General features: G+C 34.4%; 1 protein-coding gene across 2 annotated transcripts; it reads right to left on the reverse strand.

The window, feature by feature from the left end:
- Window positions 1-1,349: 1,349 nt before the first annotated feature.
- On the reverse strand, window positions 1,350-22,860 carry GUF1 (GTP binding elongation factor GUF1). Of its 2 annotated transcripts, XM_065877846.1 has the most exons (17): window positions 22,576-22,860; window positions 20,407-20,518; window positions 20,110-20,258; window positions 19,747-19,827; window positions 18,764-18,841; window positions 17,052-17,135; window positions 13,643-13,707; window positions 12,926-13,129; window positions 11,310-11,449; window positions 10,072-10,195; window positions 9,589-9,721; window positions 8,622-8,765; window positions 7,546-7,679; window positions 4,667-4,768; window positions 3,685-3,804; window positions 2,353-2,389; window positions 1,350-1,525 (listed from the first exon to the last, which is right to left on the reverse strand). In XM_065877846.1, the coding sequence occupies exons 1-17, from the start codon at window positions 22,738-22,740 to the stop codon at window positions 1,388-1,390; spliced, it is 2,010 nt and encodes a 669-aa protein (XP_065733918.1). In that variant the 5' UTR covers window positions 22,741-22,860; the 3' UTR covers window positions 1,350-1,387. The 2 variants fall into 2 exon arrangements, with proteins under 2 accessions (XP_065733918.1, XP_065733919.1); XM_065877847.1 differs by lacking the exon at window positions 3,685-3,804 and having other exon boundaries at window positions 22,576-22,740.
- Between the last annotated feature and the right edge of the window lie 4,373 nt (window positions 22,861-27,233).

Here is a 27,233-nt window from a genome sequence, read left to right on the forward strand (position 1 = left end):
CAAATAAACTTTCCTAAAAAGTCAGAGGTTAAAGGGGAAAATAAAGTATCCAAACTGTAAGCATACTAATAAGACACAAATACTAAATAGTAGACACACCGTACATACTATGTGCCAGGTACCAACTTGTAACTTTCCCCTGGCAATAATGGTAGAACGTCTTGTCTTAGAAATTACATTAAAATGCTTTTCTAGTTTCAAAAATACTGCCATTTTCTAAAATACTGACACTTTGGTCATGAGATCTCATAATTCATCTGTTCTACCAGAGCTAGAAGAAATAGGGAAGACAGTTGATTAATTTATGTAACTAGGACTAAGCCACGGGTTATTTAACCTCCATACACAATTTTAGGTAAATCCCCACTATCTGAATTTGTAATTATCTCATAACAACCTTGTATAAAATTTATCACTGATAGTCTTATCCCTAGAAGACATTAACCTCATTCAATTCATTCAAAGTAAAGGACAAAAATCAATGGCTAAATTATTTTATCTTACTGTAATACAGTCTGCCCTCTGGTTTGTTTATTGACTTGAGTAGACATGCTTTGAAAGTAAGACAACCGTTTACTGGCTATGTGACCTTAAGTAAGTTATTTACTCAGTCTCCTCAATTATGAAATCTAGGCAATCATTATTAAACTGTCATTAATAACAGCTGCTGCTAATATCAAACATCTATCACTTTGCACAAATGCATTTTAATTCTCAGAATAAGACAGCCCCTATCATTTTAATTTATATGCATATGTAAACTGTCTAGTTTCAAAGTAACATTTGTAAAAATTTTATGAAAAACCACAGCACATGTCTAGATGCTGTTATTTGAATATTTAATAACAGATTCATATATATCTAAATATATCCATCTAACAAGTTGATATTTAAGGTGATTATGAAAATATTGTATCTTGGGCTTGAAACTAGATAGAATCTTAAGTACAGGGCCTTTTAGTGTGAGTAAGGAATATGCTTGAAAAATTAAGATTCACTGAGCACTGACTAGGTGTCATGCAGTCTTCTGAATATTTTAAACATATTTCATCTTCACAGCCTATGGAGGTAAGTAATAGTATAATCCTGATTTTACTAAAGAGTAAACAGACAAAGAGAGGGTAATTTGGCCAACGTCACTTTGCCTAGTGAGTGGTGGAACAGAAATTTGAAACCAGGCAATATGGCTTCAGAATCTATGCTCTTATCCACCCATGACTCTCTTTCAAAGAAAAGCCAAGAGGTTATTTAAAACTGAAAACCTGGAAAGTAACAAGCAAATTTTATAATTTTCACTCTGTTGTGTTCAACATATTATAAATTACAAAGAAAAAATAAAAGATACACAATTTTTAATTTATGAAAATTCCTTATATTTTCCCACCAATTATTTATCAGATTGTGTTTTCAGAACTTTTATAAAAGCATCTTTTGGAACTTCAACATTGCCAACTTTCCTTAGTTTTTTCTTTCCTTCTGCTTGTCTCTTCAAAAGTTTCATTTTTCGGGTAATATCACCACCATACTGAAAAACATTTTTAAAAACTACAAGTCCAAATCACTCCACAGAAAAATAATCCTACAATTACCTAGAGACATCAATACAATTACAAAAACTTTACAATTATTATCCATGAAGTAGACACCTGCAAAGTGTCTTCCTAAGGGTAACTTCCAAAGTTACCCCCAAGCAGATCCTAATTTTACTGTCTTCTCAAAAGAATAAAGGCTTTATTTATTTATTTGTTTTTGGAAGAAGATGAAGATCCTCAAGGAAACACAGTACAACATTATGCATGTCAAGGAAAAGTTATCCATCTCCTTACTGATTCAAGCGCTTGAAATTTTAGATTTAGCTGTAGTCTAATACAGAGACTCACATAGGCTTAAATGTGTCAGTCCCTATGCTAAGGATTTAGAAAAAGCATTTATCGTTTAATTCTCGTAATAACTTAATCTTTTTTTTTTTTAATAGACGAAAACAGCAAACTTGGCAAAGTAATGCAGGAGAGATGGATTTCAGTTTCAACTCCCATTGTAAGACATAGTTATTGTCTTCAAAATCTGTCCTTATAAATTAAAACAAACATTATCCTGATCATAACTATTATAAAAATGTTCTTAGATAGTTGCACATAAGGAAAAATTTTAAAATAAGATGGGAAAATGTGATCAAAATGAGTATGCTATTATTAAAGTCAAGCTGAAATTTACCTATTTAAAAAGAAAACGTGGAGATGAGATAAAGGGTATTATAAAAACCAGCAATGGAAACCAATGTATTTATACCCCCTCTGATTCTAAACTTATAAAATAGATATATTACAAAATAGAACACATGTAGATACGTACGCATTTTGCCAAAACATTTTTCCTATAGGCTTTCACACTGTAAACGAGAAAGTTCTGTATAAGTACATAGCTTATACTATTTAAAAGTACTTATTTTCAAAATCAATCTCCCCTTTAGTAAACATATTAAGATCAGGTCACACCTATATAACATTGCCATAAGCAAATAATTAGATAGCTTAAATGCTCTTGTATTTATTTTCATGTATTTGGAATAAAACAGAAAATTAATTCAACATGAATATCAACACAAACTTTGTTAATAAAGGTCAAGGCTTGTGGGCAGTCTTGAAGAGGTCAAATTTAAGCATGGTGTGAGCTTGATTACAACAATTATAAAAGGTCATTTCCAGCTCAACCTAAAAATACTACTACTACTACCACTACCAAAAAAACTAAAATGGTTATTATCTCATTACTAACTCTACTGAATGTGGGTCAAGAGTGACTAGGAATATAAAGAACGATATATTTTATAAAACCCATTTCAGGGAAAATGAAATAATTTTAATACAGTCATTTAAGCAGCAATAAACTATTTCTATAATGTATCTGAGAAATTTGGAGGATCAAAATTTGAAAATAGCTCCACTTTTTTGTATTCCATAAGAAGACATAAAAGTCTTCTTTAAGGTATTCTCTACCTCAGCACATTTATGTTTGAATGATTATTTGCTAACTGTTTTAAATTGCATTTTCCTGGATGTTCCCTTATTATAAATAAACTTCACTCTGCCTAATCTCTGGGCATTTATGAAACACAAAATAACTAAAGCAAAATGGTGTTAGGAAATGAAATTCACTGCAAATACAGGCTTACAATTTATCCCAAGACTACTGCAAACCCCTGAAGCCTAACATGATACCAGCATTCCTCTCTCACTTTTACAATTTACAACCTGACTAGCTCTGAGGAAGTGATATTAAATGCTTCAAGTAAAAATCATAATTTAGTTTTGTCTTTTGGAAGAATTACCTCCAACACCTTTTTAATTCCAGTTCCTATTAGTTTATAATCTACTTAAAGGGATAAAACCATAAAAACTTTATAGAAATTCATTAACCATGAAATTCAGTGGGGTCACTGAATAAAATAAATGGAAATAAAACTCCTCACAGCATATATATTAATAACTAAATAATTATCACCCAAAAGTGTCATATAAGTAATTCAAAGTAACAGTCATCACTTTAGTAGAATTAAGAGATTAATGTATCTATAAGTAGGAATAAAGTTTAGGACAATGTTAAGTTTTTTAATATTCTTTCATTTTCTATGTATATCACTGCTAAAACCAACCAGGGTTGGTTGAAAAATGAATTTCAACTCACGTTTCTCTTGCAATGATTTTGCTTCCAAGAGCAGCTTGAATTGCTATCTCAAACAGCTGCCTAGGAAGAGAATCCTTCAGACGTTCACATATGGCTTTGCCAGCAGAGTATGCTTTGTCTCTGAGATAGAAAAAATGCAGTTATTCACATATCCTAAATAAGAATATTTAAAGTAGCTTTCTAGTTAATATGCATAGTCAATGTAAAGGCTCTTAAGGAGATACAAATGGAACTTGTTTAACATAAGCATCACTTAATCTCTGAATCATATATGACCTTTCTGATTGCAAAACTAACAATACAGAAAATCTAGCAAAACATATATTAGAGAATAAAAACCATCCTTGATGGGCTTCCCTCACCCATAGAATACCACTGTAAAACATTCTAGAATGTCTGTTAAACATATATCCATCCTTGTAGTTATTTTTGTGCATACATATTTATATTTAATTGTTTTTTACAGTTTGGATCATAGTGTTTATGATATATTGTACCCTTTTTTACTTAATAGACATTTTTTACATCACTAAGTATTACTCTACAATATAATTTTAATGGCTTAATAGATTTATTATATGGGTGCCCCGTAATTTATTTTAACCAATCCACTATTTCTTGAACATACAAGGGATTTCATTTTTCATTATTATAAAAGTTTTAATGAAAATAAAAACCTTTTTGTTCTCAATTCTAAATTTATCATAGTTTAAAAAACATTTACTTTGTCTCATGTGGTAAGGGAAACATTTCTTTCCATGACACTACTATTTTTGGCTATTGTAATTCTGTTCTCCTTTTAACAGTTTGGAAAGAGAAGCATGGAAAAAGAATGGAAGGAAAAACTAGTTCATGGAAATTTAATTACCTTTAAGTTTTCAAAATGTAGCTGTCAAATAAAAATGAGCAACCAATAATTAAATGAAAACATGTCAAAAAGTGGGTACTTTCACATTCTGTGATTAGTTTCTATTCAACTTACTTGTGTACAACAGTTACTAGCTCTTCTACAATATTTCCATTCAGTAGAATATCCATTTTTACAAGTTCCGCAGTCTGGTACCCTGCATCTTCGTAGTCAAAACTAACAAGGAAAAATGTCCAAGTGATAGATAAACATTATATTTCCCAAGATTACATTTTTTTTTCCTTTCAAAATATCTTTTTTCTACCTCCTGCCATATCCTTCCCAAAAGATCTAACTTTCAAACAAAATGTTACATATAAATTTCAGATGAATGGATCTACATGACCACGGTAAGGAACAAACATCCTCATCTTTTTACATTTATGAAATTAGGTACAAAAATCAAGGGGAACATGCTCTACTTAAGGAAGGGGAAAAAACTGTGAAGCCAGGCTAGGAAAATGGATCACTGAAAGAAAATGTCACCTACCCAATGTTCCCTCCTAGCAGCTGGCTGGCTGTAGACAACAGTATGTTCTAGTGGGTCATTCTCAGACTCATGAGTTGGGTTTCTTTTTAGTTTTCTATTACCAGTTAAATAAATGCTATGACAGAGCTAAGCAGCCATTAATAAATGAGACTTTGGACTTCATATATGGCTGCTCTTCAGTGTGAACCTTCACAAGGCTTTCTTGAAAATGAAATGAGTTAATACATGTAAAGCACTTGAACAGCCTAGTACATAAAAAGTGTTAAGAACAGAGCCTAGCTGAGCACAATATGCATTTAGTGTCAACTATTTCTATTAACGATATGGTCAAAGCTTAACGTGCTAATCAAAACAGGTTTAACTTACAAAACTGATGTCTTATGAGAAAAAAATTTCAATTATGCTTTCATGTCTTTGCAATTATGGACGAGAACATGTGTATTCCTCCTGCCTTAATTTTATTTTATTTTATTTATTTATTTATTTATTTTTGCGGTACACGGGCCTCTCACCGTTGTGGCCTCTCCCGGTGCGGAGTACAGGCTCCAGACGCGCAGGCTCAGCGGCCATGGCTCACGCGCCCAGCCGCTCCGCGGCATGTGGGATCTTCCCGGACCGGGGCACGAACCCGTGTCCCCTGCATCGGCAGGCGGACTCTCAACCACTGCTCCACCAGGGAAGCCCCTGCCTTAATTTTAAAACAAACCGGTGCCTAGAGTTGCAAATGTTTGGCTTCAAAAGGTTTTCAGCAGGAAGGTCACTAAGTGACACTAATACTCTCTAAAACCTGATTACTGTCTAAACTGTTGCCAAAATCCTTTTTTTTTCAACAAACATCATTAATCATATACTATATAAAGGTACCATGTTAAGTACTATGCAGAATAAGAGGAGATAAGACATAAACTTAGTCCCTAGACTTTCCACCTTGTTTACAGCTTTATAATTTTCTATGCTCCAAAATCTTAGAATTTCAATTTTTTAGAATGCGAAAAATTATCCACATGCATTTTTGAACATAAGAATTACCTAAATTTTGGAAGCTGGAATTATTTTTACATAGTTCAAAATAAACCATGTTCTCTCACTTAATGTGAAATATATTTAATTTTCCAAGGTAAAAGATTTTTAAGACCACTTAACTCAGAAAGTGGTACCCAAATGCAAACTAGAATTCACAGACTTTTGTTAAAAATGTTATAAACACTTAGTAACCATTCTTTTAATTATAGTAGTTGTTTAACAACTTGCTGCCTCAATTCAGTTTATTTTAAATTACATTGCTACTTATTTGCTCAAGCTCTTGTCTGAAAGAAGACATAGGAAAAAAATTCGGTGACGTATTAGAAAAAATAAATTCTCAATACAAATAAAGAAGATTCCTTTGTATCAAGAGTTATGCTGACTCTCTTCACTGAAAAGCTCATTTCACAAAGTAAACTTCCAGGTCACTGTAGCATGTTCTTCAGAACACTGGGATCTTTCTTTGAATGTTAATTTTAAGTATGAAAGTACATTCATGCATGTTTTACAGATGTGAACATTCACTTTTCCATCAACGTCCCCATTATATTTTACATTTCCTTTATATCCTAGTATATGCTATCCAGTAATGTAGGATTTTAGGACACTAAGGGCACCTAGAGTTATTTGCCTTAACAAAAAATACTCCCACAATGCTATACTCTTTCTTCAGTTTTACCAGGCTGTTCCTCCATGTACTTTTATGGGATAAGATAATGGTTTTCATGATGCAGACCACTTATTCCTGAGAAGACCAAGTTATTGAAGTGCTCACAAATACAGGGGCACACCTAGCATTTTTTACAGACTAAATACGTACTTCTATTTTCCAAATGTACACAGATGCTCCTAGGATTACATAACATACAAATATATTTTAAAAGTGTCACTGAGGTCACAGTAGCTTTTTCAAATTATTATAATTTTTAATCGAAATACAGGAGTACAACTCCTCTCACGAACAGGGCACTAAAATTTTTGCCATTAAGAGAGGAGTAATAGGGGCTTCCCTGGTGGCGCAGTGGTTGAGAGTCCGCCTGCCGATGCAGGGGACAGGGGTTCCTGCCCCGGTCTGGGAAGATCCCACACGCCACGGAGCGGCTGGGCCCGTGAGCCATGGCCACTGCACCTGCGCGTCTGGAGCCTGTGCTCCACAACGGGAGAGGCCACAACAGTGAGAGGCCCGTGTACCGCAAAAAAAAAAAAAAAAAAGAAAGGAGTAATAGTTTGATGAATCAAAGAAATTCATTCTTCCATTAAGCAAATTACAAGTACTCTGTAACACCTATAAGGTTGCTCCAAGCTTTTCTAACCCTACAGTGTGATTCTCAACCATCTTCAAGATCACTGAGATTAAATAAGTGGAGTATTAGTACACACTTGCTGGTCAATATTTCATAAAAAATTGTCTAAGTATCAGAGTTTCCCATTAAATTTTTACCTAGCATATCCAGAAGACAGAGATTTCAAAGAATCATAAAAATCCACCACAATTTCATTCAAAGGGAAGAGATATTTAAGCATTATTCTATTTTGATCAATATACATCATATTCTTCTGAACTGCTCTTCGAGCCTGAAAAGGGAATAAAAAATGTATTGAATGATAACCTATTCAAATAATGGTTTATTTAATGAATATAGAAAGATGTCAATTATCAACTTTAAAGAATGGGCAAAACCAAGGTATATATTTTTAATGATCTAGTAAAAACATCTGACCAATATTTATAATATAGGAAGAACCATTTTGTATCTCAATTACAATATATTTGCTACCAAAGCTTTTAATCCTTTGTCTTTATCAAACTACTTTGTCTTTTTTAATTATACAGTATTTCATTTAACAATAAATCAAATTAGCTACAGATAAAGTCAAAGTTCTAATTTCTTATTTTACAAATAAAAGAAATTTAGGCCCAGAGAAATTAAGCGACTAAAGTTAAGTTTTTTTGTGACAAGACAATTAAAATTCAAGTCCACTAGTCATTTGAGAGTTCTTTTCAATATATGTCAGAATATTTCAAATACGTACTTTTTAAGGACTATGATTATATCAAATTTGTGGATTAAATCATTTATTACAATGTGGCAAGTACTAAAGCAAACTGAGGAATACCTTCCAAACAAAGGTCTCTAAAGTATTATAACTATCTTTCAAATGATACTCAATTTCAAATACTCAGAAAGGCGAAAGGAAATTATACTTTTATCTACTCAAGTTAAAAGGGCATCAAATTCCTTTTCTTTAGGCTAAAATATCAATTCAATAAACTAACACAGATGATCAAAAATTCTGGCTCTATTTTCTTATTTAAAAATCAAAATACTGTAATTATATATATGTATATCTTCATGTATAAATAGGTAGAATATATAAAGATATAGATCTTTATGAAAATTTCTTTTGTTAAATTCAATGTGCACTGCCAAGAGAAACAATTCAAAACCTAAGCTGGGTACCACTGTTTGAGAAGACTAAAGTTTACTTTTGTATCCAACAGTATTACATTTATACCTGGCAAAGCATCATTATTTTTCCGGTATATTCATCTGGTGTGATAATGGTGCCCAAAACAATCGGCTCCAAATATTCTGTTACTTTTGACTTATCAGGGAATTGTGCAGGATTGATGATTGTAATTTCCTTTTCTCTGTATTCCTAAAAATAAGAAAAATCACCAATAGTTAAAAAGAAATCTTAATAATTACAATGTTTTAAAATTTGTTATTTATAATATATATTAGAATTTACTGTTACTGAATGTGTTGGAATAAACACAAAAGAATTCTTAAAGGTTAGAATATTATCTTAACACACTTTAGATTAAAAACTCTCCAACTGTAATCTTTAACATTAATAACCATCATTAATATATTCTGGTTATTGACATTTACTAAAACACATTGTGTACACCACTTAGTAAAATATGATGGAAGAATACATTTTAATCTTCCCCTTATAAGGCACTGTAAGTAGTTTCCCAAGTTAATTTTGTTGGAAAATATTTACAGATGCCAGTTAATATTTGTTTAAAATGAACAGATTGCCACTTAGACTGAATACAATATTGTCTCTACTGTTAACTTGAAATCTAAAATTTCCTACAACCACGTAGGACAGAATGCTTTACTTTTCATAAGATGAATTACTTAGGACCGAAATTATACTCTTAATCTTTGTGCTGAATTTAGAACAGTATTTTCAGAACTAACTCTACTTTTTACCCTTAGTAACAGACTAGTATTGATAATGTGGACGTTTCATCAGGTTAAGAAAAATACTGCATAAATTAGTTCTCAAGTAACTTCTCCACCATAAGGTAATTCAACTTTTATTACTATTAATCAAGAAATATTTAGTTTTAATAGCTATTCAGCTACTGGTGTACTAAAATATTTCTCTTGTATTCTGCACACACACACACACACACACACACATACATTTATTGAGTTTTCCTTTGTATGCTGACTCACAGCAATACCTTTATCAACTTTGCTGATGAAAGAACAGCTTTATATGGAACAGTAGGTGTTGTCAAAATAACAGAAGCATTATATTCTTGCTCAAGTCGCTGGTTGAAAACTTCCATATGCAAAAGTCCAAGAAATCCTAACCTGGGGGAGAAAAAGCCAAACTCCAAAATGTTTATGTCCCACGGGCTGTATTTTCTTTGATGAATATACTGCTACTTTGTGGGAGAGGAGTGGAATCAAAAGAGTCATTCAATCTATCACATCATAATTAAATGCTAACATAAATTCATTAAATAATATAAAATCTTCCATTGGTAAAATAGCTTTAAAACTTACCCACAGAATATGAATCCACAGTGAGAAATAGGCAGACATTGTTTAGTTCATTTTACACTAATATGAACTTATCTTCAGAAATGTTAAAGAGCAATACACCATTTAAACTTTACTTTTCAATAAAAATGGAACACTACAACATAACTGAATCTTACCTCCAGCCAGCACCTAGGGCAAGGCTACTATCCCGATGAACTGTCACACTGGAATCATTTAGAGTCAGTTTTTCTATAGCACTCTTCAGGTTATTATATTCAGATTGGTCTATAGGGTACATTCCTGGGGACACAATGATTTCTAATTATCACATGTGAAACGCTGCCTAGAAAAGCTAATATGCACTGCTGCCAAGTTCAAAATTAATCGCTTAGCTTTTAAATTACTTTCTGTATTTCACTGACCAAAATACTGGTTTGCTAAGAAAACTATAAATACTAAGTTAAATCGGCTTAAAAGTATTTTGCGAGTTTCATAAACTTTGGATTTACCACTAGATTCACACTCAAAGTGATGTTTTTGCTTTTGCAAAAAATACAGAGAAAACAAAAAAGAACCATGGGAATTAAGCCTATCAAGAAAATACATTGTGTTTATTTTAAGAAACAAAAGTGCAAGACATCCACAACCACAAATGAAATTCCATTAGCAGATAAAAAGCAGAGGTAGAAATGAAAACAAGAACTACTGATTCATCAGATTCTCTTTCACCTCAAACCCAAGTCCTCACCTCTTAAGTTCTTCAAAATCCAGATGACTGACTTTGTCTTAACAGGGGCAGGGAGAGTTAAACAACATTTATAATTCCCAATGAGAAATACAAAAGGGAGAAAACAAGGAATGGATACCCAGTACAGAGTAACCAGATGACCTTCAATCAGGTCTTCCTTTTTCAAATGTATGTAATATGATGCAGAAATAAGAGGTTCTGAAGTTATGCATACATGAGGTGACACTCTTCTCTGCCATGCCTACACTAGTATAATACAGTATTAAAGAAAGGCCAGCTAAGGGGAAGGCAGTCAGTAAATGTCCACTGATAATTAGTAATAAAAACATCCTAATTAGGAAAGTATTTCAAACACAATGACCTACTCTCTAGTGAAACAAGAAGGAAGTTCATATTACTCTTCCAAGATATCAGAGGGCTTGTTTAAAAGGTTAATTTTTAAGAAGTCCTAAAAAAATTTAGGAAATTATCTCCCACATAAAGTTTCACCATACATATGCAATTAACTGCTATGTAAACAGCACACCCACAAAAAAAAATTAAGAAAAACAGAGTAACTGTTATTTTAACAGGAATTAGCTGATCTTTAAAATGAGTATTTCTAATAATTTTTATTTCAATTTAGAGTAAGCTGGCCCTTATCCTTTGAATATGTGCGCTCCTCACCTGCAAATACCATTGGCTTCGCTGATTTAAACCCAGGCAAGGGTTCCACTGGTTGTTTATGTAAATATAATGTATCTCCTATTTGTGCTTCAGTGACATCTTTCATCCCAGCAATCAGATAGCCCACCTGTCCTGCATATCTAAATAAAATTATTATATGGAAATATTTACTGTTTTCATGTTTCATGTGCACACTCACAATTAGCTCTACTCTTCTAGGAAATGATCACACTTTCCAAACAAAACCTCATCAAACTGAAACTAAGTGCTACATATCAATTCTCAACTCTAAGATTCGTCAGCAAAAGAACATCCCATGCCTTACAATCCATTACCAAGGACCTCTGCAATACAATAAGCCTAGGGACCTTCCTAATGACTCTGCCCACCTCTGCACATTAAACAACAGTGAAACTGATAAATGCAGAAACATAAAACGCTCCTTGTAATATTTGTTTTATTAGTGAATTATATTACAAATGTCCTTTAAAAAAGAAAAGAACAATTTTAACCAAGCAAAAAAATGTGAACTCTCAACAAATCTGATTATCTGTTTGATGTGCCTCTTGCAGGAAGAGCAAATCCAAGATTTCAGAGTTGTAGCTTTTTTTTTTTTTTTAAAGCAAACTTCCTAAATGATAATTTCCATTTAGGATGAGGTACAAAAATCTTTACTAAAGATGCAGTAATTGTCAATATATATGCGACACAATATAGACAGACTTTGCATAGCACAGGGAATTATAGCCATTATCTTGCAATAACTCTTAATGTATAATCTATAAAAATACTGAACCATAATGCTGTACGCCTGAAACTAATATAATACTGTAAATCAACTATACTTAAATAAGAATATAGACAGATTTTAGAAATATTTGAGAAAATTACAATAGACTTTATGACTTTCAATTACCTAAAAAAATGACAAAATAGTGCAGTTTTAGACATACAACATTAAACTATCAATTGTGACCTATATAGTCACCCGGATCATATCCTGAATTTGACAAATGATGAAACAAAGACCTTAGAAAACTATGTGCCCAAGGTAATCTATCTTAGTGTCTGGGGTACTGATGGAATAGGCACTCAATAAATATTTGTTTTATAAGTGAACTCAGAACTTAGTTTTATAATGTACACTACCTTGCTAACCTCAAACGCCATACATTCTTGTTAATCAAAGTTTTACCATGAATTCCACACTAAAGAAAACAATTATCGAATTTTCCTTCACTATTTTATGTTGAAAAATCTAATTACAAAAAAATTAAATGTCAAAAATTGATACCCAGTATGGATATGGATATGGATGAGAGAATTATCTCTTTCACTATCTCATCAAGTACATCAATGTTGGACCCAGTCTGGAACCAGAATATAAAATTAGTTGTGGCTAGTCAAAAGGAATAAAAAAATACATCAAATCCCTACTGTCCCTCACACATGAGATTCTTTTTCAAAGAGGATTCACTATGGAGCTGCATTCAATAATCAGGTTTTGTTTTTTTTCTAAGTTACCAAATTGGGATCATTCTAAGCGCACCAAGTTAAGAAAGGCTGTGACAGAAACACATACAAGTGTCTTTTAATTACTAATGCAGATTACTTACAGTTTGTGAGTTGGCTGCTCATTAGGATTCAGAACTCCTACTTCGTTAACTTCATATGTCTTTTGAGTATGCGCAGATACAATTTTATCTCCTTTGGAAACCACTCCATCAAATAATGCTACATTGGCAATCACACCCCTATACTGGTCAAAGGTGGAGTCAAATACCAAAGCTCTCAAGGGATTTTTGCGATGCACTTTAGGACTATTAAAAATAAGTAAAGAACAAACACTAATAAATTAAATTTAAATAATAAATAAATTAAAATCTTACTATAATGCCTTTTTAACTCAAATATTATGCTTAATTTATTCTAGTACAGTTGATTAACTGACAGCTAAAATAAAAGGACCTTTCTATAAGGTATAATGCCTATATTAGTTTTAATTTGACCTCAAGTTTTAAATATATTTTAAATGACTGTTTTTAAATTACTTATGAAACTGATTAAATATATTTGTTCAGGATTAAGAAAAAACAATAATTACCAATGTATTCAAGTCTATTGCAGTAATTGTTAAGAGATCCCTATCATCCTTTTTTCTTTTATTTTTCTATACTGTATTTGCCTTCTATATGTTACTAAAAATAAATTAAAAATTTATTCTCACTGACTGCAAAGAGTACATTTGCCATAGCTACTAAGCTAAAATAGCAGATCAAACTGATGGACCTTGTACTGTTAAACAAATAGTATAAAAAGGGCAAAATACATACGGGGGTATTCTTTTGATGACTGCCTGAAGAACACTTTCAACATTCGTTCCAAGTTTAGCAGAAATCTAAAAATATGTATGTGAAACAAACACTGAAAAAGTTAAGACTTCACTTTTCTATCCTTGTGACTGAGCTTTATAATTAGAAGGGAAAAAGAACTCTAAAAGTTATCAATTTGCTTGAAGAACTTGGTAAAAGGAAGCACAAAGCATATAACATATCAACAACTGCCCTTCCATTACAGTTAGGTGATTCTCTGGTATTAAATTACAAAAGCATTCTGATTATGGTATTGAAAGAACAGCGGACTAAGAGTTCAAAAAAATCTGGGTTATAATCATCACTCCACATGTAATAAATGACTTCAGACAATACACATTTCTTTAAGCTTCAAATTCTTCATCTGATAAATGAACTGATTTTTCATATTTTACCTAAACCTCAAGGATGCTGTGTGAATAAGCAACATTTGTGGATATCAAACAGGTAACTATAGGGCATATTATTACTATTGTACTCACACTGAAAATACAGGTCAAAAGACTCAAAACACATGTGCATTTGACTCACCTTTGTCATTACCAGTAATTGAACTTATCTCTGAAATCTTTATTTCAAACCCAATTCCATGAATACTTCCTCTTACCCTTTAAAGTCCCTCTAGATCAGAGTTTCTCAACTCCACACTAAGGACATTTTGGGCTGTTCTATGAACTGTAAGATGCTTAACAGTATCCATGGATTCTCATCTACCCACAAGATGCCAGTAGCAACCATCTCCCAGTGTGACAACAAAAAAGGACTTCAGACATTGCCAAATGTTTCCTAGGGGCAAAACTACCCCCTAATGAGAACCACTGCTTTAGACTCTAGTACATTCTTTGCAACAATCCTTTAAGATCACAACCTCTAATCCACTGAATAGGCTACTTTTTTTTTTTTCATTATCCATTCACCCCCTGCCTCTTTTCCCAGCTGAGACTCCAAGGGTCAACTGTTTGTAATCACTCTGTTTAACTACTTTTTATTCTCTATCCTAAGCAGTTGGTAAAACCTCAACTGTGACTGCATCCAACTATGTGCCTTTTCTATGCCTATAATCAGAGCAGCTTAACATTGCTGGAGAAAAGTCAAGTAACTGGTCTGGTTGGTTTCTGTAAGTTCATGGCCACAGATCTCAATGTGCAGTTAACATTTCCTGGTAGTCCCAGGACACATCCCTTACTAAATTCACATTGTCGCTCATTAAGACAATTCACACCACCTTCCTTTTCAATCTACACATTTTCCCTATGGCCGATTCACTCTCAGATACGGTTGCCTCTTACTTCATTTAAGGAAACAGAAAACATCAAAAACTCCTTTACCCAAACATACAAATCCATCTGCACCTGTATACACAACCTCTTTGCCTTCTCTCTTGTTACAATCTATATTCTCACCTCTCTGAAAACTCAATCCTTGCATCCTCCTCTTCTGAATCCTACTCTCTAATCCTTCTAAAATTCTTACTCAAAACCCCCTACAAATTGATAATAATGTAGTGTAGTCTGGCTTCTAGGACCTCTTTTTCTACCTACACTTCCTCCCTAGGAAACGGCATCCATTTCTGTGGCCTCAGTACTACATACATGCTAGAGACTCTTAAATATCTTCGACTCAGCCCTCTCCACAAATGCCAGAATTGTAGATTTATGCAATATCTCTACTTGGATGTCTAATAGAAATTTCAAACCCACTATGTCCAAAACAGAGCTTTTCATTTTCCCACTATGTCTGTTCCTCCCCAAGTCCTCTCCATATTAACAAATACCAGTATTCAACCAGTTGCTCAAATCCAAACCCTCCATGATTCTTTATTTCACTTCCTTACACATAACACACCAGCAAAATCTACTGTATCCACAAAATACACATCAAATTTGCCCACTTCTTCAACATCAGCAGCACATACTTAGCCACCACCATTTTGCACCTGGGCTACTACTACAAGCTGGTTTCCCCTTATCTCCTCTTACCCTTTTTTAATCCATTCTCTATAAGGCAACCTGAATGATCAGCTTATTTTCCTCTCTTGCTTTAAAATTCTTTCATTATCTTAAAAATTTTAAACCCTTTAGCACAGCAAGAGTCCCAGAATGACTTGATTCCCACCTAACCTACAAAGCCGTTTCATCTAACTTGCCTTCTTTCTGTTCCTTAAACATGCCAAACCTTGCCAAACATGCCAAGCCTTTACACTTGCTCCTTCCTCTTCCAGAAATGCATTTCTCCCAACTCTTCATTTCTTCAAGTCTCAGTTCATCAGAGAATTCCCTAAGTTACTCTGCATCACAGCTCTTCTCTGAGAAAAAGACTTTTTTCATTGTTAAGTATGGTAATTCCACCTGGAACAATACACTCCATTAATGTATTTCCTTGATAACATATGTCTCATTCAATAATTACTATACTTACTTCTCTTTTTACTTATTCAATGAGTGCCTCCCCAAGCAGAATATAAACATGAGACAGAGGTCTTGCCTGTACTATTCACTGCTATTGTCCCTAGCTGGCACACACCAAATTAAGTATATGAATGAATTTTGTAAATATTTATTAAAATCTGAACAGTTAACTATACTTCAATATAACATAATCCAAGTCATGATACCATAATTTCAGAACTGCCTTACAATGAGGTCCCTCTTCATAATAAAAACCATTAAATTCTACGTATATATCCAAGAAAAAAAATTATTGCTTTTTCTAGTTATTACCAAGTTTATATAATCATCCAATGTGTAAAAATTAAAAAAAACAAACCAAAAAAACCCACTTCATCAGCTGAAACTTGCTTTTTCAAAACTCAGACAAGATTGAAAGTGGAAGCTAAACATTATATTACTGCACTGACAGACTTACTACACAAGCATGTAGCACAGCACAGTTCAGTGATGGCTATTTAACACCTAAAGCACCATTTAAAAGGTAAATTTAAAAATTCAAATTTAAAATAGTATCAACTCTGATATAAATAAAATCTATTTCCAAGAATGATATGTACATATGCCTTGAAATTAGTCTGACCCTGCTCTTCAAAGAGAATATTTCCATAGAGGCAAAATGGCATACAAGAAATAATACTATAAAGAGGTTCAGGAGGCCTACATTTTAGTCCTGGCACATTAGCTAACTAGGTCTATAACCTTAAGAAAGTGATAGAATCTTTGACTCTTAGTCTTTTCAACTGTATCATAAGAGTAATTTCTATCTGTCCTAACCATATAATAGGGATTTTTGGCAAAGATCAAATGAAATATCAGTAAAAAGAACTTTGTAGAAATGTAAGATAATAATATACTTAGGCCAATTACCTGAGATTTTTGAAAGTAAAACCAAGTCTTCTAAAAAAAAAAGAGTATTTTACCTTAATACATTCATCACTTGGAATATCAAACACCTTTTCAATTTGTTTTTCAACCCTTTCAGGATCAGCATTCTTCAGATCTATCTTAAAAAGAAAAATTCATTATGTCTTAATATAATTAAATTAAAATGTGTTATTTATTAGTGGTATTTGGAGATAGATAAAAGCATACCTGCTTTTAAACTAACTGACCCCTTTATGATTTTATTTTCAAAAGTATTAAAATAAGAATAATCTAGAAAAAGGCAATATAATTTTAACAAGCATGGCCACTGAAAATAGGCAGACAGCAGAGCAAGCATGAAACTGAGGCAGTTAGCTATTCAAGGCAGAAGAGTTCAATAACACCATGTAAACCGATTTTATAAGTTAGATATAACTTATAAAAACAAACTGTCTCACCTATAAGCAACCTTGCTTCTTTTAAACCTAACTTCAATATCAGAAAATAAAACTGAATGCCATGCAGATTTTTAACTGACTCTTAATTTATTAATTTTAAAATATAAAAGTAAGCCTTATCAACACTGCTCAATTTAGCACTTAACTGTTAAGTGTCCTGTGTTACACTGTTTCATCCTAGTTCATAAGGTCCTTTTCTTTTCCTTTATATGGTTTAGTCCAACACTATTGTGCCTGCCCTGCCCTTTACTACAGAAACAGCCCCCCATCACTCCATGTAAGTCAGGGAGACCATCTTCTCAACTACATGCCAGGGTATAGGAGTTTGAGTTGCAATTTTATCATATGCAATTCAAAGAAATAAATCCCACCAATATACAACTGACCCTTGAATAACAAGAGTTTCAACCACACAGGTCCACTTGTGTGCAGATTTTTTTTCAATAAATATGTAAAAATACACTTGTAGAACATCATGTGCAAGACTTGTATTGAGTGGATAGCCTATCCCTAGCAAAGGCATAAGATGAGTGATATTTAACATAAAATTAATAATGTGTTGGTTTTCTTACTGTTTTATAACTTTGCTTTCAAAGAATTACATTACCATACAGTATGCCTCTCATAACTGGAGAAACTGCATATCAGCCTATAATTATATATAAGCATATTTTTTAAATGTAGCAATGTTTCCAATACTGTTATGAATGTGACTGTAATACTGTATGCCATAAAAACTTTATAAGGATTCATTCATTAGTGTATTTGCTAGGTTTCCATGAAGCAATCACATACAGTATCACACCATAAAGCAATCATATTTCTGCTTCATTATCAATGTGTGAATCATTATACCTGCAAATGAATATAAAGTTCTTTTTCACAGTATGTTTTAATTTTTTGATGTCTGGTGTCAGTAATACATAACATCTACGGTGTTTTGTATCACCTAAGACAATATTGATGTAAGTACTGAGAGATGATTCACCTTATAAACAGATGACATAAACTTAGGGTATTGATAAATAGAGTACTGTAAATATATTTTCTCCTCCTTATGATTTTCTTAGCATTTTATTTTCTTTAGCTTACTTTATTGTAAGAATATAGTATACAATACATATAACTACATATAACATACAAAGTATGCATTAAGAGACTGTTTAAGCTACTGGTAAGGCTTCGGCCAACAGCAGGCCATTAGTAGTTAAGTTTGTGGGGAGTCAAAAGTTACACGCAGATTTTTGACTTTTCCTTTATATAGTTTACAAAGTAGAATAATAAATAGCACTGTTGTGCTAACAAATTACCTTGTTTATGACTGGAATTACCGATAGCTGTGCTTCAAAAGCAAGAAAGAAGTTTGCTACAGTTTGGGCTTGAATACCCTGGAAATAACAAGACACAAGGCACTAAGATGATCATTCCACCATTTACGGCAAAAGTTGTAATTCAAGACCATTCCACACATCCTCATCAAAAGCAAAGGTACAAGGCAAACTATGGTATCTATACTTCCATGCATCTGGATCATTCCCTGTGAAAATGTCTTTCAGTTCAGGAAATGTTTTTTAGAGGGCACTGTATTAGGCTTTGGAGACAAAGCAGTAAAACACAGATCCTTAAAGACCTCTAAGCCTCCCAAAGGACTCTTGTGACACATTTTGTAAAGCCCAGTATATGTATGTAAGGTAGAGACTGACTCTCCCTGACAGGCTCAGGGAAGATTTAACACAACAACAAAAAAATCTTTGGGTTTTGAATGAAGAGTCTGTGAGAAACTGAAACATATCAAAAGCTTACTTTAAATACTATATCATAGCTCTTATATTCTCATCTCAATATGTTATTATAGTTATATTTATACCAGAGAACTTGGTAATGTTATTGACATGTTTCTTTAAACCTAACACTTACCAAATTATTACCTTAAAAACACCCCAAATGACCTCAAAAATAAAGATTTATTTTCAAGTTCTGCTAAAAAATTGAAACCTCAGATTAAGAACTGCTTAAAATTGAGGTTTTTTTGGTAGGATGTATATATAACATGACATACTTCAAAAATCTCTTGAACAATTCCTCTTAACATTTTTAAAAGAATGAACTAGTCAACTTCACAGACAACTTTAGTGTAATAAAACTTCAAATTAACAGGACCAAAACATAACTTTAAGTAATAAAATAAATCTTATTTTCTTCAAACACAAAAATTCTATTTCCCAAAGCATTTTAAGGAAAACCCTGGAACAACCAAGTAGCATATCACATCATATAAAATTAAAGTACCTACCTCATTTGCATCCACCACAAGTAAAACACCCTGGCAAGCTGAGAGTGACCTGGATACTTCATAACTAAAATCAACATGGCCCTGAGAAACAAAAAATATTAATCCCTCTAAGTGTTGGAGTTTAAATGTTTCTTAGGGAGGGGCACTATGGTAAATCTATTGACTCCACTGGATAAAAAGTTAATAGGTTTCTTTTTTAGCCTGTGCTTGTGAAACAACTGACACGAACATAAGAACACTGAGAAAACAAAAAGCAAAGTGAGGTGTTTAATGTTCAGTTCAAAACCTGAAAAAAGGATTTGTTTGCAGTATTAATACAAGGTTGACTTTAACAATAGAGAAAAAAATTGATATTAAATTTACCGGTGTATCGATGAGATTTAAAAGGTACTGCTTTCCTTCATAATCATAGAAGAGAGACGCTGTCTGTGCTTTAACAGTGATTCCTCTTTCTCGTTCCACTTGCAATTTATCAAGAACTTGTTTATTATTTTTTGTTTTATCAATTGCCCCTATAAATACAAATGTTTATTGATATTTCTGAGCTTTTAAAAAGAGACAATACTGCATATACAATTAAAACCAAACTTTTAAAAAGCATGGTAAAATTATCAATTATTCATTGCCATTAATTAGGTATAGAATATAAAATGAAAATACCTGTTAGTTCCAGGAGCCTGTCTGCTAAAGTACTTTTGCCATGATCCACATGTGCAATGATACTGAAATTTCTAGTGTTTTCAACAGGGAATCTAGACATATCAATTTTTTCCTAGAAAGGGGAGAGACATATTACATTTATGAATATAAATTGTGCACAATATGAAACAAGTATACTAAATTAAAGAATTTTCTTTTAGTCTTCTTAGAACAATTTCATTTATAGCATTTATATTGTTTATATTATTCCTCTGACAGTAAAGAGGCATATGGCTAAAGTCGTATTACAAGAAATGGATTACAACAGGACCATCAAAAACATTGGTTTCATTGTCAAAGGTGACCATATAGCTAAATAAAAGTCTCATAATATTTCCATCACTCGAGGGCCAATGAGGAACTGAATGTACTTTCATGAATGGAGAACACAAGATACGTAGAACTCCTCTACAGCCTTAGAGCAGCGGTCCCCAACCTTTTTCGCACCAGGGACCGGTTTCATGGAAGACAATTGTTCCATGGAAGGGGGGGCAGGGGGAGGTTCAGGCAGCCATGCGAGTGATGAGGAGCGATGCGGGTCGGCAGATGAAGCTTCCCCCCTGCTGGACCTCACCTCCTGCTGTGCGGCCCAGTTCCTAACAGGCCTCAGACCAATGCTACCACTGCCTTGGAGCACCTGGTCTAACAAAATCTCTTGAAACAAAAAAGCTACAGAGAAGCTGAAAGAATAAAAGGAAAAGTTTTCGCCCCCATCACATATTTAATCAACAGTCTACTTAAAAATCTGCGCTCCTAGTAGAGCCTTCAGAAGTTTAATTTAGATGATTTTGTTATTTGACAACTTCTTTGGAGAGAGAGAAGGAAAAAATATGACCACATCAGGAAAAAAAGCCTCTTTTTTTATCATTTTAATTCTTAAAATATTTTGAAAAGTTAACTTCTGATTTTTAGTTGCATACACCTTTACTGTTTTACTGAGACTCACTGCAAATTGCTAAAAACTGGTATTTAAGCAGATATGTCAGTTTTTTGTACTCAAAACATTTCATTTTTCCAATCAAATTTTTATCTCCTAACCAGCAAAAAAAAAAGTGAAATTACAATGAAATACACAACTCTCATGAGCTTAAGTTTCCTTTTTTTTGTAAGTGCTCCAATACAAGGCACACAATAAGAGTGCAACTACATCTGAAAGGAATTCTGCAAAAAAACTAAACCTGATTTGTTTGCCCCGTGGATTTCCCCCCCACCATTCAATTCAAAAGATATACAGCCCTGCACCATTTTTAATATCTGGGAATTGCAACATAAATCCATTTTACATTCCACAGGCATTTTAGAAAAGGGTAAAACCGAATAACTATAGTCTTTTTTATCCGCAGTTACTCATAACTTGCATTCAGTTACTTTACTGCCTAAACTGTTATCTCTTCACAGTTATCAGACAGTATAGTTTTTAAGAGTCGCTGGAGCCCCACCTCCTCCAACCACAGGAATAGTTAGAACTGCACAAGCCTGCTCCGGCTGAGGCTAAACGAAATAATAAAACAAACAGAAGCTAAGGCATACCCAGCACTCCTTACAGTCTACGTACTGGGCTAAAAGGTCTGTGCCTTACACCGCGCAAGCCTCACAAACAGCCATTCGGAGTTTTATGAGCATCTCATTCAACAACCGAAGAAACCGTCACAGAAAGGTCAGGTAACTTGCCCAAGTCCCATGGCTAAAAAGTTGCACGAAAATGGAACGAGCAGCTTCCCCAGTAGGCTTTTAAAATTAAATACATGCTGAGACCAGCACCTCGCATAAACAATAAAAGAGTTCTGATATCACCAATGAGGAAAGTTAGAGCGTGACTTGCCCAAGGTCACACTGGTGAGCAATGGAGTCAGAAACCCGCGCGGAGCCCGCACCCTTCCCAGAAGCGCAGCCTGCGTTCACAGGTAGTCCTAGGAAGGCCGACACATTCCCAAATTACTTATAAGTAATTTAATATGGATGTTGGTGTATAATTTTTATCTTCATAAAATGGGCGAAGGCATTAGGATTAGAAGTGTCTAAACTGAAAAAGTATCCAAACACAGCAAGTACAACAGTAGCAAAATAAGCCCCCCCCCCCCCCCCCCCAAGTTTTAAAACTTGGCTGACGAGAAACTCAGAGGCGGTCACCTTGCGGTCCGCGGAGCTGTAGCTCCTGTCCGGAGTCTTGGACTCGGCTGCAGCTCCCCGGGTCGGCGCGGGGCGAGGCCCGGGCAGCCCCCGACGCGCCGCTCGGGTGGCCCAAGCCGCCAGCGCGCTTCTGCGCCAGCAGCCCTGACCTGCAAGCGTCCACATCCCCCCGCGCAACAGAATCGTCAGGAGAGGGTCCCGAGACGCGACGGCGTCATCACCCCCGGCTCCGTTTCCTCCAAGACGCCCCCGCTACGAGCTGAAAGACAGGATTCAAACACGCTTTCGGAAGCAGAGAGGAAGACTTAAGCTGTGAACCACGGCCCAACTAGCGGCCCCGGCAGAACGCCCAAAACGCTCGGCGACTCGCTGACGTCCGGACGTCGCATGACGTCTTGACGTCAGCGTGCCTCCGCGCGGTGCTCTAAGGAAGTCACGGGAGGGAAGCTCTCGCGGGCTGTGTTAGCAGTGCTCTTAGCGAAACCTTGGGGGTTAACCTACCAAGTGGTAAAGTACGAGAGTAACTTTTAAAATCTGGAAGCTGAGGTGTATTCTCCATGTTATCTGCGGTATCGCTAGTATTGAAGTGCATCCGAATGGAAACGGGCAGTAAAATTTATTGCAATAATGTATCCTAGGAAAGTTTGGGCCAGGAGTGAAGGAGGAAAAAAATTACATCCTGAAAGCCCTCAGTCTCTATCACCTTCGGGTTACCACTTCAACAGTGTTTTACCTTGTGGGGCAGGCAGAGCTCTAAGGTGGAGGATAATGATAAGAGATAATGAGACCTGTATACCACATCTAGTGTCTGTCTCCCACTATCTCCCGTGGGCTTTTATGCAATATCCAGGGTCTGGTACAGAAGAAAAGCAGCAGCTGTGTTGAGTTCACCATTGTACTGTTTCTAGTTTTTTCTTGGGACTACTGTAAAACAATACTTGATACATCACTAATTGCTACTGTCATCTTACAGAATGAACTTAATAGCCACCTTGAAATGTATTGAACACAATCGTTTCTAATAATTCATATAAGTTAGTGTTGCCCAAATTTCAGTAATTTGCATATTATCCTCGATTTTCACCATGTCCTCATACCACTATTAATACGTGATATTTTTCTTTAAATCAACTTACCTTTTATACTTGAATGAGTTTATTTTAAAAGAAAAATTTGTATCATTTTCTATAAATGGAAAAAGCACTGTGACCTGTCCTAAATTTCAAAGTAAAAATAAGTGTAATTAATAATAAATGTGATTCAATTCTAAATAAATGTTACCTGATAAACGCTCAGAATCTCTCTTGATTAAAAATGGGGATGAATAAGCATTAAAGAATTTTAAAACATAGCACCAAACTGAGATAATTCTTCTTGACCTAATCAGCAGTATTGAAGTAAAATTGAAAGAAGAATTTTCTCTGTATGATTCAGTGTCCTTAATGCCATGTCTATGTTCAGCCTAAAATTATCTTGGTACCTCCATTAGTCTCACACTTTGGGAATACGGTAATATCTTATGTGGTTGACATTATCCTCCCAGACCCAAGATGAAATATGTATTTATTAGAAAAATACTGAGCATGCCTGTCATGTAATGTACTAGATGTGCAAACTCAGACAAATTAAGCAAATTGTCTGAAATTGTATAATAGGTAAATGGAAAAAAAATCTATATTTGAATTCAGATTAAAAACCAAAGCTCAAACCTCTACAATACCTTTGACAACACAAGATCATTTAGTATTCAACCTGGGAAGAAAGGGGAAGTGGAGTCACTCTAAGTTTCAAAGTTGAGGTATCATTTTTTTTCTGGACCTTGAAGGATAAAAAGTTTTTCTGAAAGAGATAACTGGAGCCTAATCAAGCAGAGGGATCATTGCTAGCATAATTGTACTTACTATGTTCCCAATACTATTCTACATACTTTGTATGTATCAACTCAATTCTTACAGAGCCCTCTAATGCAAGTACTCTTATGATTGTTTCTACTGTACACATATCTGAGAAAAATGTGGCCCAGGCTTTTTAAGTAACTGCCTAAAGTCACAGAGTTAGTGATGAAGTGGGCTGTGAGCCCAGGTGGACTGGCTCTACACCCTTAACCACTCCATTAAACTCTGCTGAGCGAGGGTGAATGAGTAAGAAGGTATGACATTGAGTTAATGCATAGAAGAGGAAAATGGCCAAGATTAGAACCTCGGCGTTTTACTTGAGGCAAGGGTTTCTGAAGAGCACACATAAGTAAAAACATATAAATGGAGGCTCATTTCCCCATAGAAGGGAATGTATAATAGGGAAGTTACATTCTTGCATAGTACAGTAATCTGCAACTATTGTATTTATGTTTTTAAACATATTTGAAGGGTCTATTGATTTGCTAGGGCTGCAAGAACAAAGTACAGTAGAGGGGGTGGCATAAAACAGAAATTTTTTTTCTCACCGTTCTGGAGTCTAGAAGTCTGAGATCAAGGTGTCAGCTGTGTTGGTTTTTTCTGAGGCCTTCCTCCTTGGCTTATAGATGACCATCTTCTCCCTGTGTCTCCATATGGTCTTCTCTCAATACCTGTCTGTGTCCTAATCTCCTCTTCTGATAAGGACACCAGTCATATTGGATTTGGGCCCACTCTAATGACCTGTTTTTAACTTAATTACCTCTTTAAAGACTTTATCTTTAAATATGGTCACATTCTGAGGTATACTAGGGGTTAAGACTTCAACATGTGAACTTTAAATATCAATTCAGCCCATAAGAAAGGGAATAATAAATTTAAAAATTATATATATAAACAACAATTTTTATCACCTCTAAATTCTGTTTCAAAGTTACTGATATGTTGGAGCATTTTTAACAGTAATACCATTAACAAATATTTAATATCAGTTCAATAGTTATCACAGGTACACACACAAACTTAGAGCAACTTAACATGATGTTAACAAAGGATCTGGATCTCCAGAGTTGCTATTAAGCAGCTAAAATGGTGCCCCAACATGTCTACAGTGGAAAATACAGCTTGGAATTCACGTTTCAATTAGTTTCTTAAGTCTTCTGTGACTTATTTTTTTTGATTTTCATATTGTTTTTCAAGTTGTGCACATAAATTAAGGCTTTATAAATATTTTATATCAGAAAATAGAAGTATCTGGGGAAAGGAGGAGAAAAATTGGCTGGTGTTATATATGGAAAGAACAATTTCAGCCAAGTTTCTGAAGGACCTTGGATAGGGTCTTTGCTACTTACCGTTTCACTATCATTCCGTGCAGAAGTGATTGTAAGGAAATAACACAGGTTTTCCTTAGGAAGCCTACTATGACAATGGTGTGTAAATGAATTGAAGAGGAAAGTGGATGAAGTAATGAGAGAGAAACAGAGGCAGAGAGAGGAGAGTCTTCTATGTTATAATCTAGGTGAGACACAGTAAGGGCCTGAAGGAGTCACTGGAGCGAATAGGGATGAAGGAGTGATTGGTAGACATTTTGAGATAGAATTAACTGAGTTCATTTGATGTAGAGAGAGAGGGAGGCATCCAAATTTTCTAACTCTGCTAGACTGGAGAATGTAATTGCTGTTTACCAAAATGTGAAGCATAGATATTAAATATCTCACAGGTAGTTGTAAATGGAGCTTGGGAAAAAGTTCAGGGCTGGAGTTTTGGAACCATATATAATAAGGTAATAAAACAAAAACAGTGGTATTGAGTGAGTTTTTGAGGTCAGAGAGTAGAAAATAAAATAGTTGAGAAAAGTACTTGCCATATCTTAGGGTATCCTTTTGTGAAATGAGAAAAAAAAAGCTTTACAGTCATGGAATAGCTTGTATGGTGTGTGTTGGCATTGTTCAGGAACTTCCTTAAGTATCCAAGAGTACAGTATTAAGCCATGAGGATGCAAACATGAAATAGATATGATTTATTTATATACATTTATAAAGAGCTAACTATCTGTCACATACTCTTCTAAGCATGTTATAAATATTACCTCAATTAATCCTCAAAACAATCCTATGATTAGTATAATTGTCCGTGTTTCACACTTGAAATGTATCAAGTGGTCTCTGATTTCCACTCATCACAGGTATTATCTACTGGTTTAAAAAATTCACTAGGACTACAAGGGAAAAAGCAGCATTTCATTCCATTTTGCACTGTTGAAACTTTTGTAGTGGTCTTGTCAGATGAAAACCAACCGGATTACTTTCTAACTTCATGGGATATAGGTCTTTATGGTTTAAAAAGATCCTTAAAAGCAAAGTTTATTGTCCACAAATTTCTCAATGAAAAATTGATTCAGGGATTTAGAAATAACTAAAATGACTTGTCTTTGGCATTCTTACTCTTACTGTTTGGGGTGTATAGAAACCTATTTGATGCCCCAGTTTAAAGTCTTTGACCTGCTGAGACGATGGGGTGCTCCTGCATCAAATTAAGTCACACACGAATGGCCCAGAGCTTTGGTTCTCAGTTGGCTAACTTCCATAACCCCAAGGGAAAGCCCAACGTTCTTTGGACTGTCGTATGTTTGGGCACACACAGCTTCACTAGGAAGAAGGTGAAAGTTATGTCCTCTTCCAAGACTATGTCGGTGAGCAACTGTGCTTCATTTAAGAGGACTTCATTAAGAGTTTTGATGGATTTTGCTATAAAAAATTAAATTAC

The sequence above is a fragment of the Phocoena phocoena genome, chromosome 5, assembly GCF_963924675.1.
Source record: "Phocoena phocoena chromosome 5, mPhoPho1.1, whole genome shotgun sequence".
NCBI classification, from domain to species: Eukaryota; Metazoa; Chordata; class Mammalia; order Artiodactyla; family Phocoenidae; genus Phocoena; species Phocoena phocoena.